This window comes from Labrus mixtus, chromosome 23 (genome assembly GCF_963584025.1).
Source record: "Labrus mixtus chromosome 23, fLabMix1.1, whole genome shotgun sequence".
Classification (NCBI taxonomy): domain Eukaryota; kingdom Metazoa; phylum Chordata; class Actinopteri; order Labriformes; family Labridae; genus Labrus; species Labrus mixtus.
The window spans coordinates 11,470,983-11,488,792 of NC_083634.1; the positions used below are offsets into that span (position 1 = coordinate 11,470,983).

The window sequence follows — 17,810 nt, forward strand, 5'->3', positions numbered from 1 at the left end:
TAAAGGACTAACCTGAGGTGGAGGGAGCCCCCCTGCACCAGGTGGACAGTCGGGTAACATGATGGTCCGCTTAGGCGTGCTGCACTGACAGGAGGGGGAAGGGTTCGACATGCTCCAGTTTCCGTTCAGGAAGATGTCCGTGATGGACTGGTCCACCGATGGAGTGAACCAATCAGAGCCACTTGAGGAGCATGGTAATTTCCTGAGAAAGAACAGAAATGAAGGAAATATGAGTGCTTGATTCCTGATAATTTCCCCTTCCTCCCAATTAACACGTTATCTTATGTCAAATTAAAGCAGAGATTTGATTAGGTAGTATATTAAAAGAACATCTACTTCCATTGGACAGGTTTTCATTTAACAAATTATGTAAAAACTAAATGAGTCACATATTTCTTTTAAAGAAAGCTAAATAAAAGATGAACTCGAGAACAATAAGCCCTTCTCAGCCAGTGATGAAAAAACTCTTGCAAACTATATTCTCAGTAGTATTTCCAATTCAACTTTAAATTTAAAGAGGTTTGTTCATTATTTATGAAAGTCTGACAATGATGACGGTTTGGTTTTTAAAACCTTCTCAGCAATCATTTTCAATGTCCTGGGTTACATCACTCTTCGACAGCTTTTTTTAAACCTCTTGCACAAACACATTATGACTACTAGCCTCATAGTCACAGCTTGCAGATTTCCAATTAGCATGACTGCATGGGCAAAAACACAGCTTTTTAACATTATTATGTCATTCTTGGAGAAGCACTCACGGTATTGGGTTTCCATTCATGCAGCGAGTCCCAAAGCCAGGCGTGTTCACCAAGTTTTCCACCACCCGAGACACCTCAGCATTATCTGGCAGATCTTTGCTGTAGATATTGGGAATATGAAACATAGGTGCAATAAGGTTAAAAGAGTACACACATCACTTTAATCCAAGCGCGTCAGTCAATCTATGACAAAGTCAATGGAAGAAAAATACGCTGCAGTATGTTTTTCTGTTAGAAACAGAAGTTATAGAGAAAGCTTGGACCATGTCTCCATTCGGTGCAGCCATGATGCAACTTTCCTCCCATCAGCTGAATCGATGTAAAACCTTAACCTGTGCGCCCTTTATGATCTAAAATATTTGATATTTGCAACCAGACTTCTTTGAGTTTCTTCGCTGAGTCAAGATCACAGATCCTCAAAAGAGATGAGTCAGTCAAGAGTCGATATGAGCTGTTTTACACCAAGGAGAAGCAAAGCATGCCGAGTTTGACTTTTAACATCTATCTGTGGTTTGAAAAGCGAAGACATTTTGATACTCGAGGTCCTGAAATCACTACAGTCAGACAGATATATACTTTGAGTCGGAGGAGATATCTGCTGACATGTGACAAGTTCTTCTGTGTGCACAAGCCTGATTGACAAAAACATCTCTGAAATGTGTCATTATGTTGACTCGCAGTGATACGGCACAACTGGTTAAGGGTTTTCAAGTCTTCTCATTTCTCGTCGTTCAAAATTGGATACGATTTTAAACGTTTAACAATCCGTCTCTTGTCACTATTGATTCAGATTTTACAAGACCCTTTAAGTGTTTCATACGGGCGATGCACAGGAGTTTCGATGCTCATTACTCTTAAATGTGTCTTGACATCTAAAATGGCCCGTCAAGTAATGTTGCAAGAATATCTGGGGATGGGACAAGGTGGTGTCAAGTATATACTTGATAGCAATGGATTATCTTAATCAAGAGTGGGAGGGAAATTATTGTCTACTTCAGCTTTTCTTTGGCTGACGAGTCAAAATATAAATCCAAGCATGAACCTGTCGTAGCCAGTTCAAGATTCAGTGTACAGTACAGACTCTTCACAGCCTTTCATTATTATCAGAGTGTCCTGTACAGATACAAGCCCTGTGTCTCAGTTAAACAATCTTCCCACTCCACTTCCATTCTCATTACTAACCACACACACTCTGCCCTTTATCTTAAGGGTACCGGGGGAGTTAAAACACAGTGTTTCATAAAGACCATCATGATGGCTTCCTGCCAGCTGTAGCCACAGCTCAGCCAACCATGTGGATTAATACAGTGCTCATTGTCTCATTTAGAGGCGTCTCCATGAAGGTCACGCGGTCATTTCCTTGACCACCAGCGAGCGCAATTCAAGTGGTCTGATTGTAAAAATGGATTATGTGCAGCCATCTGTTTTGCAATTAACAATGGCTGGGTTAGCACGTTATTTAAGGTAATAAAAACTATTGGACAGTTCCAAAATGAAGACTTGTGCATATACACAGAGGCAGTGGAACTAATGAATGGCTCATCCAGACAAAATGAAACATCATAGAGGTAAGAACTGAGACGATATTAGGAGAAAGTCAAATGAAGGCCGCACTTTGACACACTAAGAATAAAACCTTCGGGGAGGAGCATCTCTGATATCATATTTTGGGTGTAAATAACTGTCGATAATATAGTCACTAGAAAGCAGGGTTCAAAGACTCTTGAACTTTGCAATGGATCATTAATGATATAAATAGAGCTATAACTCTCTTCTGAATAAACTTTAAGATAAGATGGGAATCTACTTTTAATAACTCAAGCAGGATTTGTTAGAGAGAGTGAGAGGGGGAAAAAAAGCTTTATAGTTAGCCGGAGGGAATGTGAGAGAAGTTTCCAGGGATTCCAGGGAAAAACTGAATGTACGTGTAAAATCATTCCACTTTCGCTGAGATCATTTTGAAAAGTATGTCAGGGAGCAGCCTCTGAAATGCCATGAATGAATCTGGAATCCTTTGCTTTGGGAGCCCAGATTTAATTTCAAGTTTGGATCAGTAACAACGTTTGGGTAGCCATGTATCTTCTTGGGTGTTGCAAGATAATATCTCTGTGTCTTTGTAGGTTTTGAGGTTCTTAGTATTTGGCTGTTAGTGCTCATGGTAAATCCATGTACACCTCATGTAATAAATGTACAATATGCAACAGCAAAAAGACTGACTATTTCAGCACCATGGAGAGAGACACACCTTAATCCATGTTTTAGCACAGTGGACGGGGAAACAGACTGAATGAATTTGAGTGCATGAAGACAGGGAACAACATTGAGCTGTTTTGAGCTTAATTGTTTGCATGTAAACAGGAAAAAGTTGAGAAGAAAATTAAAGTGTTGTTCTTTCTGAGTGCTTAAAAATATTTGTACCAAGTCCTGTGAAGCGTTTTCAATGCAGTACAAAAACACAGGGGCTCATTTCAAGTTTTAAACTTCAGCCCTGAAAAAAACCCTCCCAGTTTGTTGAAATCTTTGTGATTTTTTTTTTTTGCTTGAATGAATCTCTTTTAAGGACAAGTGTCTTCCATGATAGATTGGGAGGGAATGGGCTTTTACATTTTCACCTTGAGAACGGCTGTGCAGAAAAGGTCTCATGACACCACAGTTGTAAGGGTTAGAGAGCATTCAGATGTTGCTAAATGCAGCTCTCTGTCTGAGTAGCAGAGGATATGATATTGTATTTCTTTGAATGTATTTCACTGCATCAGTTCAAGTCTTCACCATAGTGTTAATCAAAAAGGCTCAACAGAGTAAGTAAGACATGATCATTGCTTGTTGTGCTTGTGTAAACACAATCAGCTTGATTCATGTTAAAACACAAGACACAGTTTCTTGCTTTTTGAACAAAGGCAAACACGTTCAAAACTAGATGAGATCATGTAAAGAGACAAACTTCATTTTGTCTTGTTGATGTCTCAGTTTTTATCCTGCAGCATTCACAGCACCTTAGATTTAATATTTTCTCTTCCATTAATGTTATTTTTGTCTCCATTTGCTGACAAGCTGTTTGATAGATATACAATTTAACAAACAGATCTACTTCAAGCTGTAGGGACATCTTTAAAGAGAACTATTACAAAGTGCTACTGTGGGGAATAGAATACCTGCAGGGTGAATACGCACTGACAGCTTTGTGTCAGAAGGACAGATTACTGGGTGAATACTGAGACCAGATGAGGTTAAGACAGAAGATGAAATATGTAGCCTAATGGTTACTACACATGCCCCATGTTTGGAGGCTATAGTCCTCCTAGCAGGCGGCCCCAGGTTCAAGTCCGACCTGTGGCTCCTTTCCTGCGTGTCATTCGCTCTCCCTGATTTCCAACTCTATCCGCTGTCCTCTCTCTACAATAAAGGCACAACATCCAAAAAATACAAATGTTGTTTTTAAAAAAAGAAAGAAGATGCAAAAAGTGACTCATCTCTTTTGTTATAACAGAGAGGAATCGATGTTGCAGCAATGTTGTTCTCACTCCTGAGAGTGGATGAATTGTAACAATAAAATCTTATAAAAGAAAGAAGTGTTCAGCAAGTGTCATATACAGTGAATCTCGTTTTTTTTTTTAAATCTTCTACCTGATAAGGGAGATATTATTTAACAAACCATACAGTGTGATACGTGTCTGTGTGTTGTTTTGATGCTCTGTGTCCACACCCCCCCCCCCCCCCCCCCCCCCGCAATAAGTCACGTTTGATCTCAGTGGGTTCTCAGTGGGTGTTGAAGTCCACCAAGGCTGTGGCTTGTCACCTAGTACGTCTGCAGATTCTCAATGACAGAAAAGCGAGCTGCCGCCAAGAAGGGGACAGCGCCCAGATCGATGACCTCAGCAGCAGAGGCAAGAAAACAAAACTAAAAAGAAACTCTCAGCCATCAAACAACAGTGGAAGAACTGTAACGCCTTGTTCCTTGGATTTTCTGTCTTTGACTTGAAGTTCCGAACAGACTATCGTTGGCTTTTGTTGCTCATTAATTTAACTATTACAAATAAACGGTCCCTCTAAGAACAGCTTTTGAAGAGGGTGTTGTTTGAGGGAAATATATCTTATTATTGATACTTTAAATGAGCAACAGCAGTTAGATAATATCACATCTGTAATTGCTGATTAAAATATGTAAAGGTTAAACATCTGTGCTGTATGAGGAACTACACTTCTATACGATATCAAAATGTGGTTACCTGTAGAAGGTGGTTTGAGGCAGACCATACATCCAGGGCTGCATCTCTAGGCTCGGATACTCCGTGAATGGTGGGACGATGAGCGAGAAGATCAGAGACAGGCACACAAAAACAGCAGGCAAAACCACCTACGAAAACAGGGGACACATTTGAAGACAATCAGCTCATTGTAGCGGCCCTGATTAAGACTTTAGTGCTGAGAGTGACCCCAAATGTCCCAATCAAATCATCTGTCTGAATTGTGTTAAATTCATTTAAATGACGAAAACCCAATCGCTTTATGTCTCACTGTGATATATGACTCTGAAAATGATGGACACATTTTGTATCATTTAAGGTCTCCCAGTCAACATTTCCCTTTCCCACACACTGCATTGTTTAGCTCTGATAGCTAAGCGGTTATGTTGCACGCCCCATGTACAGAGGCTATTGTCCTCACCGTCTGTGGATTTCAAATCCCACCTTGGCCCACCGTGTCATCCCCTACTCTCTCCTCCCAACATGTCCTGCCTCTCTTCAGCTGTCCTATCCAACAAAGACCCACCCCTTTTTTCAATCTGTAGTCTCATCTGTTGCCAGATTTTAGAATAGGCTAGCTGGAGAAGCGATTGTTTGTCCAGATCCGAAGTGGAGTTAAATTCACCCTTCCGCAAATGTCTGCATAGAAAACTCAGTCATTTCTTGTTCATTACATTTGACGTAGGAGCGCTCTTTTTCATCTGTTTCTCGTGAGTTTGTAAGTGTAATTGTAAATAGTCACACGGAGGTTTCACTCTTTGTACTTCACCAGAATATCCTCGAGGGGGAAAAAAAAACGGGGTTTCCTCATAATTTACTAGCAACTAACAAGTTTTAAGTTTGCAGAAATCACAGCTCCGACATGCAGATTTGTGAAAAGTCAAATGCAAGCTCTGCCAGGCCTGTCCACAAGAGGAGAAGAACACAACTGAAATTTCTGTTTGTACATTTCATCACTTCTGTTGAACTCCAGCAAGTCCGAAAATCTAAACCAAACCATTCTACATCTCTGTAAAAAAAAGAGAGCAAGAGCAGTATTCTTGTTCTAACTGTAGAAACAGGCTGTGTTCACTGTGTACAGAATGTAATGGATACAGAGTGATTCAATTGTAGCTGGTCTCCTTTAAATGAGGAAGAGAAAACACATTCTGTAGGCTGTATGTCTGATATTTATGCATGTTGATGTGTTTAAGCATGACAGCACAAGAATCAAAGCGAGATCAATTTCATCAGCCCCTCCCTGAGCTACCCCCTCACTGTCATTACGCGCTACATAATGACTGATGCAATCAACAACAAGGCAGAGCTGCTGTAATAACACGCGCACATTAATATGCTCCACACCGACTTGTTTGGGCTCTTCTGCACGCGTTACGAGTTTGATTAAACACTTCCTACATCGCCATCATCATGTGGCCACTCAGATATAATTAGTTTCTCGCTATTCTGCTCTTTTTTTTTTTTTTGTGCGTGTGTGTGTGTGTTGTTTTTTTTTTCAAACCAGACGCCGCCAAGCTTCCCCTTATCCTCTTTAACCCCCACCAAATCCAATCCTCTTTTCTCCGTCATGTAATTCTCTTTTCATTTCATTGCTAGAGCTGACAAAAAGGTCAGCGGGAAGAATAAAAATAAAAAAAAACACTCCATATCTTTAATGTTTAATCACTTGTAGGTTGGGGCGCTCGGCGCGAGAGAGGGGGAAGTTTGCGTACACTTGATTAATTGCAGAGCGTGCAATTTGCTCGGCCAATTCAAGAGGCTACAATTGAAAAAGCGGAATTTACTTGCATGGAGCCGCGGCTTGGAAATGTGCTCGGGAGAAAGATAAAAGAGCAACAATGAGACTGAAAAGCCTAATGGCGGAGTGCAAAAGACAGAACTCTTCCACTTTTTTCTCTTTCCATCCAAAATAATTGCAGGTGACAGCTGGTTCTTCTTCCATTGAGGGGGGAATGAGCACACACAAAGTGGAGAAGTCATTACGCTCACAAAGCCGAAGCACTGCCGTGAACAATGCATGAGTTTATCCAGAGTTTGGGGGATTTAAAGAAGCCGATAGGATTATATGCAAACTAAGTGTAAACAACAGAACGCTATTACGATGTGTTTTATTTCCTGCAAAGTCAAATGGCTCATTAGATTAAGTTTGTTTCCTCAGACGACATTAAGTCAACCCGGTTTCATTTGTGAATAATAGCTTTATTTCCGCACCTTGAATTACAGCGGATAATAGCCTCACCTAGGATCATTTGGATGTTTATGTGGCCTTTTTGTTTTTCAAAGCAATTGCATCAAAGGAAACAAATACTGAATAAATGTGGTGTTGATTCCAGCAGACAAATTCAATCCACAGCAGTGAGCAAAAATAAAACGGAAGCTAGAGATAATCAGAAAGAAAGACGACTGAAGTACTTCAAACTGTACATCCTATGCGGCTCGGAAGGAGGATCGTCTTAGTGTCTATTGAACGCCTCCAACACAACCAATCAGCTCTTCTCCCTGATTCTGACACTGCCAAGACTCGCCTGTCCCCAACTTTCATTCCCATAAATCACTCCTTTTGTACAACATGCCATAATCTCCTTTATAGTCCCCTAACCGCTTGTATTGGAGAAGATTACCTCACCGCACAATCATATCTGCTGACAATGGGAGCTGTTGACATGATGGGGGGAGAAAAAAAAAAAAAAAAACTCCAGCCAAATGAATAGAGCGGGGGGGGGGGGGGGGGGGGGGAGGTAGGAGGTGCGCCCTTGCAGACAATGAGCACCCTTGTACGTACACACTCCGCACTCATCCCACTATCCTGCGCTGCATCCCCCTGCTAAAGAGGGACGTCCAGGACTGACAGTGACTAATGGGGATTGGTGCTGCAGCAAATTACAAGAAGAGCCCGTACACCTAACAAAGGTGAAACATTGTACTCTCTCTCTAACACACACACTTTTCTCTCTCTCTCTCTCTCTCTCTCTCTTTTGTTTTGGGTCTATCAAACGTGACCTCTTCAGTTCTGATTCTTTTCAGCGTCATGGCAGCTGTCATAACTGATGGCATTACCTGATATCTACACACACATACCAAAACATGTCAATGCATGTGTCAACATAAATTTGAGTCTGAATACACTTTGAAAAACTGGCTGGGAAACATAATGCGTGCCTTCAAAACCGCTCTTTCTCCTAAATTGCTTTTGACTCGTTTAACTAGCATGTGTTTATTGCTTTTGACTTTTTAAATCATGTTTATGAGAGACAAAATAATACAGACGTCCACTTAATGAGCTGATAGCTGCGTGTCACCTCTTCATTCCCCCCCCCCCACCCGCGGTCACTTTTTAACACGTTGCTAACAAAAGCGCGTGATTAGCACGCAGCTAAATGAAGGGGAAACAAATCAGGGGTGTCACTTTGGTCGTTAGGGCGCCAATCACGCCGATCAGGTGGAACTGATGGTCCACTTACTGAAGCCAAAAACAAACAAGAAAAACACACTTTCATGTTAACTTGATGCTGAATATTCAAATAAAAATTTAAAAAAGAGACGGCATAATTCAACCCTGTTAGAGCTAGGAAACGAACAAACGGATGAATTCTTGTTTTTTTTTTTCTTTCTTTCTTTTTTTTTGGTTTGTCTTCGTTAATCATTTATTTGACCTCTTCATCAGATTATATATTGATATTTTTACGTTCTTCACTCTCCCCTGACAATACGTTTTCTAGTCTTGTATGTTTTACATTGTTTTGCAAGGAATATTGTTTGTTATTTATTTTTATTTTTTTTACATATGGCCCACTCCTTAACTGATATATAACAGGTAGCATGTTAAGTCTGTACATCTTTTAGTGTTAAACATTTCTTTAAAATCTCTATTCATGCCGTCTTTTAGCCTCTGTTGTCCCTCGAGTGTTTGTTTTTCATCATGGTGTCCTTTGGGAGCTAACGCTAATCATTGTGTGTGAAGTTCACCGACATCCTTTCTCATTTTTCTAACCTCTTTTTTCTGATACATCCTTTCTGTGCTGATTTCTTCCCTCCATTATTGACTCCATCATAATGAATGTCCGGACGTTTCCCTCCTGATTCTAAACTCGCTCCCTCTATCATATATGTCATTAAGTGATATTGAAAGCCAACATGTATTTCTTAAATCCTACCTTGATCCTCCCATGCACCCCTCCTAGCATAAGCCTTCAATTCATCAATATGACGGACTGAGGCCATTACCTGGGCAATGAGTCCCTTGCGGCTCCTCCGGGCGTTGTGGAAGCGCTTGATAAAGAGCGCCAGGAACTGCCTCCTGATCAGCCTCCACCCGGTGATGACCGTGGATCCCCTCCCATTGACGCTGACGTTCCTGTTGGAGTCTGGACATTAAGGCCGGGTGTTATTTATCATCGGTGCATGTGTAAAAGAGCCTGCTGAGCATGCTTTTCCAGCCCGGCTAATGGGCTGATCAAATAAACGTTAAGACCTGTCAGCTGCGCTCGCTCATTTCTCAGTGCAGCTGCATTTATTTTGAATACATCGTGAATTTGGAAATGGTAATATGAGGTGACTCAGGAGGAAGAACAAAGATGATAAACAAGGAGCTTAGAAGAGATTTGGGTTGAGAGTCTCGCACTCTCTAAGAATATGGTTTAAATCAAAGAAAACACTCCCTTCTTCACAGCAGTCATTAAAAATAATAAGCGTATTCTTATTGAAAACCATTTTCATGCTGCAAAACATTGTGCTGCTTTCATTGAACAAGGTGAATAGACAGGTAAGATAATACTGTAAGGATTGGCATGAAATTCTAAAAAGGGAGCTCTTGTTTATGCCCTCCTTTCAAATCACCCACTGAGGTGAAACAGTCCATTTGAAGGCACACTAAATTAAGTTATTAACTGTAGAATAAAAGGTGTGTGTGTGTGTGTGTGTGTGTGGGGGGGGGGGGGGGGGGGGGGGGGGGACATTTGCTGGAATAATAAAACTGTGAAGACAACACAGTACCTACCTTCCACTTTCCTCGTGAGCTTTTCCTTTAGTTCTGTGAGAGACAAAAAGAAACAATCAGGACAGAAAGTTCCTTTTCCAGTAATCAGCCTCTTGCTTTGTCAATGAAACATGTTAAGTGGAGCTGCCTTCGTGAGAAGCAGCATCATAAATCTGGACAGACTTGCCCGTCATTCCAGAGGCTTGTCCTGTTTTCGAGTGGACGCTGGCGATGCTGTTCCGCTTGGATTCGCGGGAGCTTCTCTTGCAGTCTCTCCCCGGCACCTCCTTTGTTGCTGTGGGAATACAAATAAGATATGTTGTTGTGGCCTGACCCAATTTAGGGTTATAAATAACAATAAGAATAGCCAGCCGCCCTGCAAGAGGCTGCGTTATTCCCTGTAAAAGCACAAAAGCCAGGTGTTTTATCGGGGTGAGGAATCCTGAGTGAAGATTAAAGTGGAAGGTGGAGTTGTGTTTCAGAGAAAATTCACGCATTAAAGGCGGCGGGAGATAATTCCTATGAGGTCGACTAATGAGGGACGAGAGGTGGTTGGAATAAGCAATATCATTCTGTTGAAGTGAAGTCCATCAAAACAGTGTAAGGAGCTGTTTCTGTTTGTTTTGTACTTAAGAGGCAAAACTGATGACTCGACAAAACAACTGAACAAATGAGTTTGATTTACTTCAATTAGAAGTCTTTGCTTTCTTTAGTTATCCTCATATGGGTCTCTTTTTGAGCTCATCATTTATTCTAATGCCATAAGGTGTAATACTTGTTATCTTCTGAAACTATACAGTATATACCACCAGATGGTCACGGGTCAATGCTGCAGGTCAATGTAGTCTTTTAAAGCGTTTTATAAATATATAGACACAAACTGATAATTATTTCACTTTTTTTTTGTTATTTTAGTAATAATTTCATTGTAACTGGTTTTATTATATTCAATGTATCTTTGCAAATGTTGATGTGTATATACGTATGTAATTATTCAAAAATGTATTAAGATATAATATAATTGTTACATGTTTTAGATGTTAGATTAGTGTTGAAAAGTGTCAAAATAAAGACAAGACTGCAAACTATTCCACAGAAGGGACTCATATTGTCTTTAACAGCACTACGCATGCTTTAGTTCACATGTGAGAACTCTGTAGCTTTGAGTATGTCTAATACGCTCTCTAGTTTCTTTGATTTTCTTCGATTAAACAGATATAGCAGCATTATGGGCATGAATGACACGACCTCTTTAGTCTCGCCCAACAACCTCGCATTCAACAATAAAGCATGACAGAAACATCAAAGCAATGCAGAAACATCTCCGTGCACTGGAGCTGCCTGAGTCCAGCCACAAAGAGACACGGACCGCAGGGGGAGGAAAGATTGAGGATTTTCTTTTCTGCATTGCAATAATGGACTGAAAAGCTTTGTCAGGAAGTGGCATAATATATGATCCCTGTTAAAGAATCAAAACGATAAAGAACTGTGATTTACCAGTGTCATGGTTGGATTGAAGCCAGTGAACGTTACTCGATTTGTCTGAGTCCACTTCAGTGTCTTCAGCCACTTTGAGAAATATCTGTGAAATAAACACATTGAGTATTAACATAGTGTCTAATGAGAGCGTATGTACTGTTTCTGTTCTGTTAGCACGCTATGCACACACTAAGACTTCAAACTACTGATACTGTAGTGGTTGAATGTTGTTGTTGAAGTGTTTCTGTTGCGCTGAACAAGCTCACTTTAACTCAACTCATCTGTGGAGACAGATTTCATTTTTACAAAGTGATCACTGTCTAGTTTCTGAGGATCAGATCAGGGTTGTGCCTCCACAGACCCCCTAACCTGCTTTCTGAGGACCTGCCAAATAACCTCTTAAGGAGAACTTCCCCATCTGACTTTATTTATTAATCCAGGCCATAAGTCAAAATCAATAAACTCTTCCTACTTGTGATACATTTCCAAGTAACCTCCCAAGTAAGGGTTTTTATTTTTTTTAAACATATGCCCTCTATGAAAAAGTATCACATGGGGCAATATATCTAACAAAAGCAAACAAAGTTGATGTACTGCTACCATAAAACACTCAACAATACGATCATGACTAATAGGCTTTTCATAACATCTCAACATTACATTTTTAATGGATGACTAATTTCTATTAAAGGAAAAAAAAACCTTCTATCAGCCCCTGAAGAAAAATCCCATCATGTAGTGCTCGTTGGTGAAGTCGGACTTCAAAAGAAAACACGGACGGATGAAATGACCTTGTTGTGTCTGAATATTTAGGAATTCAAAAGGAATTATTTACTTTGCCTGCAGGCCACGAGTGTGTGATTCATGTCGGAGTTACAAGCAGAGCATTAACCAACAGTCGCTCAACTTTATGAGCCAAGACGAGTTTGCACGCCAAACATACTGTGTGAGTCATTTATTCAGGAGGAATAAGACTGTGAGCTGTGTGTATGATATCAATGACACAATATTACTAATACTTCTCACTGAATTCATCCTTATGAGAACATTTTTAAATAGATAGCTTGATGAATGTCCTCCACAGTACGTGAAATGTTTAAAAAAAAAAAAAAAAGTTAGCATGCAACAGGGCTTTACACAAACAGCCGACCACTCCGTTAATAACAGTCGGCTACTTTTTTCCAGTGTTCATTCTGATGAATAAGTTTGACTCACAGGTCGCAAACGGCTTCCACGATCATTTGAAAAGCACGAGCCATCGCTAAAATCATCACGAGGAAAGATGTCTGTCTGTCTGTCTGTGACAACCTTGACCCTCAGTGTGTGAGTGTGAGGAAGGGGGGGGGGGGGCGCTCAGCTGAGAGGAGATGTCAGTGATGGATAAATATGAGCAGAATTATTGAAAAGAAGAAGAAGAAGAAGAAGAAGAAGAAGAAGAAGAAGAAGAAGAAAAAGAGTATCATTTTACTGCACAAAGATGGATATCATAATAACCAAATTAGGGGCTGCTTCAGGAAACACTGGAGAACACTTGAGAACAGTGGTGGCAGCAACGTGACGCCTGCACTGTAAACACAAAAGTTACCCTATTTTTCCTGCAATACAAACACTGAAGTCATCTCCTTCTTGCGGCGAAATCTCATATATGTGGCATGTGGCTGTTATGTTACGTTTGTGACTGAAGTTTTAAACTCCGAGAGAGTCTTCATTTCATCCAGAACTCTCTCGTGACTTTTATGTTTTACATGAAACTACTGAGTTTTAAAAAAATGACCAGGTGAAAAAAACAACAGATGAAATCATGCAACAGCGTGAGCTTCATGCAGGATGTATTGATTTGTGTTGTCAGCAATTTAATAATAATTTAATAATTTTGTGTTTTCCTTTTACCTATTTAAATACATAATCACAAAGTATTGCATTAATATTCACCAGAATGCAGGAATTAAGTGTTGGTTGTTCAACATTTTCCTCAGACCCCCCCCCCCCCCATCCCCCCCTTATTACCTGTGCCTCACTATGTTTAAATGAACTCTGTCCTGTTGTCGAACCGCTGAGCTACCAGCCAACCCCACAGGTTGACTATCCCCTGTGTCTGTGGAAAGACCTGCATACATGCAAAGTTGAACCTCTACATATGAAGTTATTTTTTTTTATCTCCTTTACTATTTTTTTCCTTCAGCTTAAGAAGAGATTTTTCTCCACACATGAACGTCAATTCAAGCTTTTACTGTTTTTCAGTACGGTTTAAGAAAAAACTGAAATCAGGAGACATATTTATAAACAGAAGAAGAAATCTCCATAAAGAACTTATTTCATCCACGACAACAAACAACAACAACGACAGACTCTTTGACATAAAGATGATGAAAGAGTTTGAAATACAAGAGTCGAACATCCGGTAGAGATTCTTTTTAAATTGTATTGTTGTTGCTACAAGCTGCTCTGATTTACAACATGACCACTCGTGGTTTTACTGATTTGCTTTTCATCTCAAATTCATCACTAAGAAAACTTTTTTTTTTTTTTCTTTTTTGTTGATTTGGATAAAGCCGCTTTATGTTTCAGTATGAGTTGTGCTCAACGTCAGAGAATTAGTTTAACATCACAAATAAAAAGGAAAATTTCCTACATTTGTCACTGAGGCTGAATATTAGAAGGAAAAGCTAATCCTCGTACTTTTATAAAGTAATTGGATGAAATAGTGCTCTTGTAAAAGTGTTGCTGTTTTCCAAATCTGCCGAACGATCTGCCAAATGAGTTTTCATGAGTTGTGAGAAGGATTAGAAAACTGCAAACCAAGTTTTGAATGTTTACTTGGTGCCTTTGAGAATCAGAAAAAGGAAGAAAGTAGTCAAAGGAAGAGAAGAAAATAAAGAAAACAGTAGAATCAAAACAGAAAGGAAAAGAAAGAGGAGAAAAACAAGGGTATGGATGTGTGTCTGTGTACTTTGATGATCCTGTGTGTATGTAGGCCATCTCTTGAAAGAAGTGCATGCTTGTATCTCTGGCTAGCTTGTCAATCCCACGCTTAGCGTACCTCCTCCAGTGTGGTGTCAGAGATGCCGTAGCTGGTCAGGCCGAGGTCAGCCATGGCTAGGTCGAGCTCTTGGAAGAGCAGAGCAAAGGTCCCGTCTCTGGCTCCACCATAAGGCAGGATGTAGGTGATCTCCTGACCGATGCTCTCCAAAAAGACGGCCTCGGGGACAAGGCGCCGCACGAGTTGACCTACAGCTGTCAAGCCTGCCGGGCAAAAAATTACTTACAAAACAAACACAAAAATGTCTGACCTTTAAAACATCACACTATTGTTCCTTTAAGTCCAACATTTCAGTGAAGTGGTTCTTCATGATGGAAGCTGACAGCAAATTCTACAGCAACCAACGCTGATAACTGGAATGAATGTAGTTTATACATGACAGCAACTGTTTCAAGGTTTCTCTACAAGCGATGCCATAATAACCAATACTTATTTTTCAATACAGCGTGCTTCACAATAATACAACCTCTGTTAATTGTACATCAGGTTTGAAAAGCAGAGGAGCTTTTCAAAAATAAATCTACAATCAGCTCAAGAGAGAGGGAGCAGCAGGGGTCCAGAGAGATATACAAGCAGAAAAATGTTGTTTTCTGATGCTGTCACAGATTCAATGCTTAAAGGAAGTGCTAAAGAAACATGCAAGGTGTTGGATTTGGTTTGTTTTTCAAAGGGAATGGACAATCGTGGTTTTTTCTACATACACATCAAATGGAAGTCTATTGTGACATCCCTAATCCAAACCTGACGTTGATGAAACTTGACTATATTCTAGTGACGTTGACCATTAAAACCAGCTGTTAGGAGAACTGAGATCACAACATATCCTAATAAAGTGTGACCTTTAAGCACACTGAAACTGATCAGTGGACATAACTCTCCAGCCTCATCCATTCCCAAGTCTTTGTGAGAATCAATCAGGACAGTGTTGCAGAACACACCGCATCCATTATTGATCCAGAACCTCTCATACATAATTACTGCAGCTTAACAACCAGCGGCCTGCTGCTTTATGAAGAAGCGAAGGGATCGGCTTCACACCTCACACTGAATTATTTGTGAAAGTGTGTGCGTGCGTGTGGTAATAAAGAAGAATGTGCTGTCACCAGCAGAAACGTGATTATTTTTTTACGATATTATGGTGTCTTGTATTTAACACTGATGTGTGTATTCATCTTGAAGGAAAGCAGAACGATCTGTAGCCTCGTGAGTTTTCCTCAGATCAGGTCTTCTGTCTATAGGATCGATGATGTCTATAGAATGATCAAAACTAGATCAAATTTAAGCTGCAGTATGTGTCGGTTTGGCACTTTCTGGTGTTTCTGCTTTTGTTCAAGTAGGCAGTTGATATCCTGTTTGAGTTTTAATCAATAAGTTTTAAGGCAAGTGTGTATTAGAGAGTTGACGAATATGTGGAATAAACATTGCATATGCATTGATCACACAGTGAGTTGGGTTTGACATCTAACACCCGGTATAAAGGTTCCAGATATGATAAGATACTTTTTTTGATTGGTCAGTATTGGTTATTTTTTTTATCCGCTAGTAACCGTACTCGTCTTTCTGCTGACGTTTGTTGAGCAGGTTTTTGGCAGATCACATCACGATGAGATCCCACTCGTGCCAATCATTTCACTTTTACGTTCAGGCTCACTTTACCAAAGGTTGGATGCTTGTAAAAGTATCTCAAGGCTCCCTGAAGTAGGAATTTGTGCAAAACACTTATGAGCTCATGGACACCTCCATGCATGGATTATGCTTTTTTGAAAAGTGTAATGGAAGTTGTTTTCCTGTTTTGGAGCTGGTCCCAGATTCTTGTGTTATAATGAGAAAGGCTCTCATGGAGCTACATCGAGGTAGCGTACTTTATCAATGGTGACTTACAAATTGTACTTTTTAGATTTGTAGATTTTTGAACAATCTTAAACTTTTTTTTGCATTCAGCAGAGGTTGAAAAAGACTGCGTAAGGTGTTCATCCTCAGATAGGACTGGTAGGAAGAGAGAAAGTTTTACCTGAGGGATCGGAGTTGTCCCAACTCTGGCTGCCGATCCCGTCATCCGGGCTGCTTCCCCTTGAAGTAAAGACTTTCTCCTGTTAATCAGAATGGGATTAGAAAGGCTTTTAATATGCCTCATCACTTAGAACAACTCCCGTCTACCATTAATGGAATAATGGATGCCGTCCACACATTTTTTATTAAATTGAATGCATGAGTCATCAGGTAATGGGGTCGACCTTATAATGTAACATGAAGCCACAATCTCTTCAGTCTAAAAGTAAGCACACAAATGAAGATTATATTCTAATTTCACGAAGGGCTGAATAAACCCTCGCTGCATTCTCATTTATGAAGCAAAGTTTAATCACTTTGAATGAGATGAGGATGATCAAACTTTGTCTAGCTCTGTTTCAGAGTTATATTGCCTGTGTAATTGCAAAATCTTCCACTGAATTACAAAGTCGTCATCTTGGAGAGGTACCCGTTCTGCCGAGCCCACAAAGGTGTTTGGATGTTTATATATTTATTTCCAACAAATGACTCTGCTCACCTCAAAGAGCTCGCAGACTAATGATAATTGCTCCGGCCCTGCTGGTATCAGTGCATCTTGTTCATTTGCTCCTATTGATTAAAACTAAGTGTGCGAGGAACCGTTGGCGAGCAAATGCGAGAATCACCCCTCTCCCTGGTGACAATTAGTATCATCCAGCACGTAGGCATTTGCCAATTCTCATGCTGGGAGAGACTAAACACAGATCATTATAGGGGGAGGGTGGCAAGAGAGAAAGGGAGCGTTTAGGAGAGTCAGAAGAGGGCCTGCTCAACAATAGACTGCAGGGAGGTGAATGTTTTGTCAAAGGGGCTCGCAGCTGAATTTAATTTCTTGATACAAGCAGACAAAGAGAATGTTCCCCTTTCAATGTCAGGGTGTTCAAGATTCCAGTGGACCTTTAACATGAATGTTTTGCAGAGCTTATATTGTGTATTGTTCCAGGTCATGTGATTTTTTTTCCATTAAATTCAATTTAATTGGAGCAGCTTCTGGTTTGCGTTTCCAGCGCCCTGTAATTAAACTTTCTCTGATTTTTGAAATTATTGTTCAAGATTATGACATCACACAGCCAATTTTGGCATCGTAATATCCATAAGCACTGATCAAATAACCTTAAAGAAACAAAAACAATATTGTTTTGATAGCTTACTTTGATAGATTTTTAAAAAACTTTTTAATTACAGAGCTATTTTTTTTTCTCAATAAAAATCTATGAGCTGGTTTTTTTCTCTGACAGCTCCCTGTTCAATTTTCCGTATGA

The 17,810-nt window shown here is 40.1% G+C and overlaps 1 protein-coding gene across 1 annotated transcript in view; it reads right to left on the reverse strand.

Moving 5' to 3' along the window:
• LOC132958271 (phospholipid-transporting ATPase ABCA1-like) overlaps positions 1-17,810 on the reverse strand; it is a 149,498-nt gene that overhangs the window by 69,023 nt on the left and 62,665 nt on the right. Inside the window, exons 24-32 of the mRNA XM_061030999.1 lie at positions 16,511-16,589; positions 14,500-14,702; positions 11,478-11,562; positions 10,168-10,275; positions 10,002-10,034; positions 9,230-9,369; positions 4,988-5,115; positions 762-860; positions 13-202 (exon numbers count right to left, since the gene is read on the reverse strand). Coding sequence (XP_060886982.1) covers positions 13-202; positions 762-860; positions 4,988-5,115; positions 9,230-9,369; positions 10,002-10,034; positions 10,168-10,275; positions 11,478-11,562; positions 14,500-14,702; positions 16,511-16,589 — 1,065 coding nt within the window. The remainder of the gene's footprint in view (positions 1-12; positions 203-761; positions 861-4,987; positions 5,116-9,229; positions 9,370-10,001; positions 10,035-10,167; positions 10,276-11,477; positions 11,563-14,499; positions 14,703-16,510; positions 16,590-17,810) is intronic.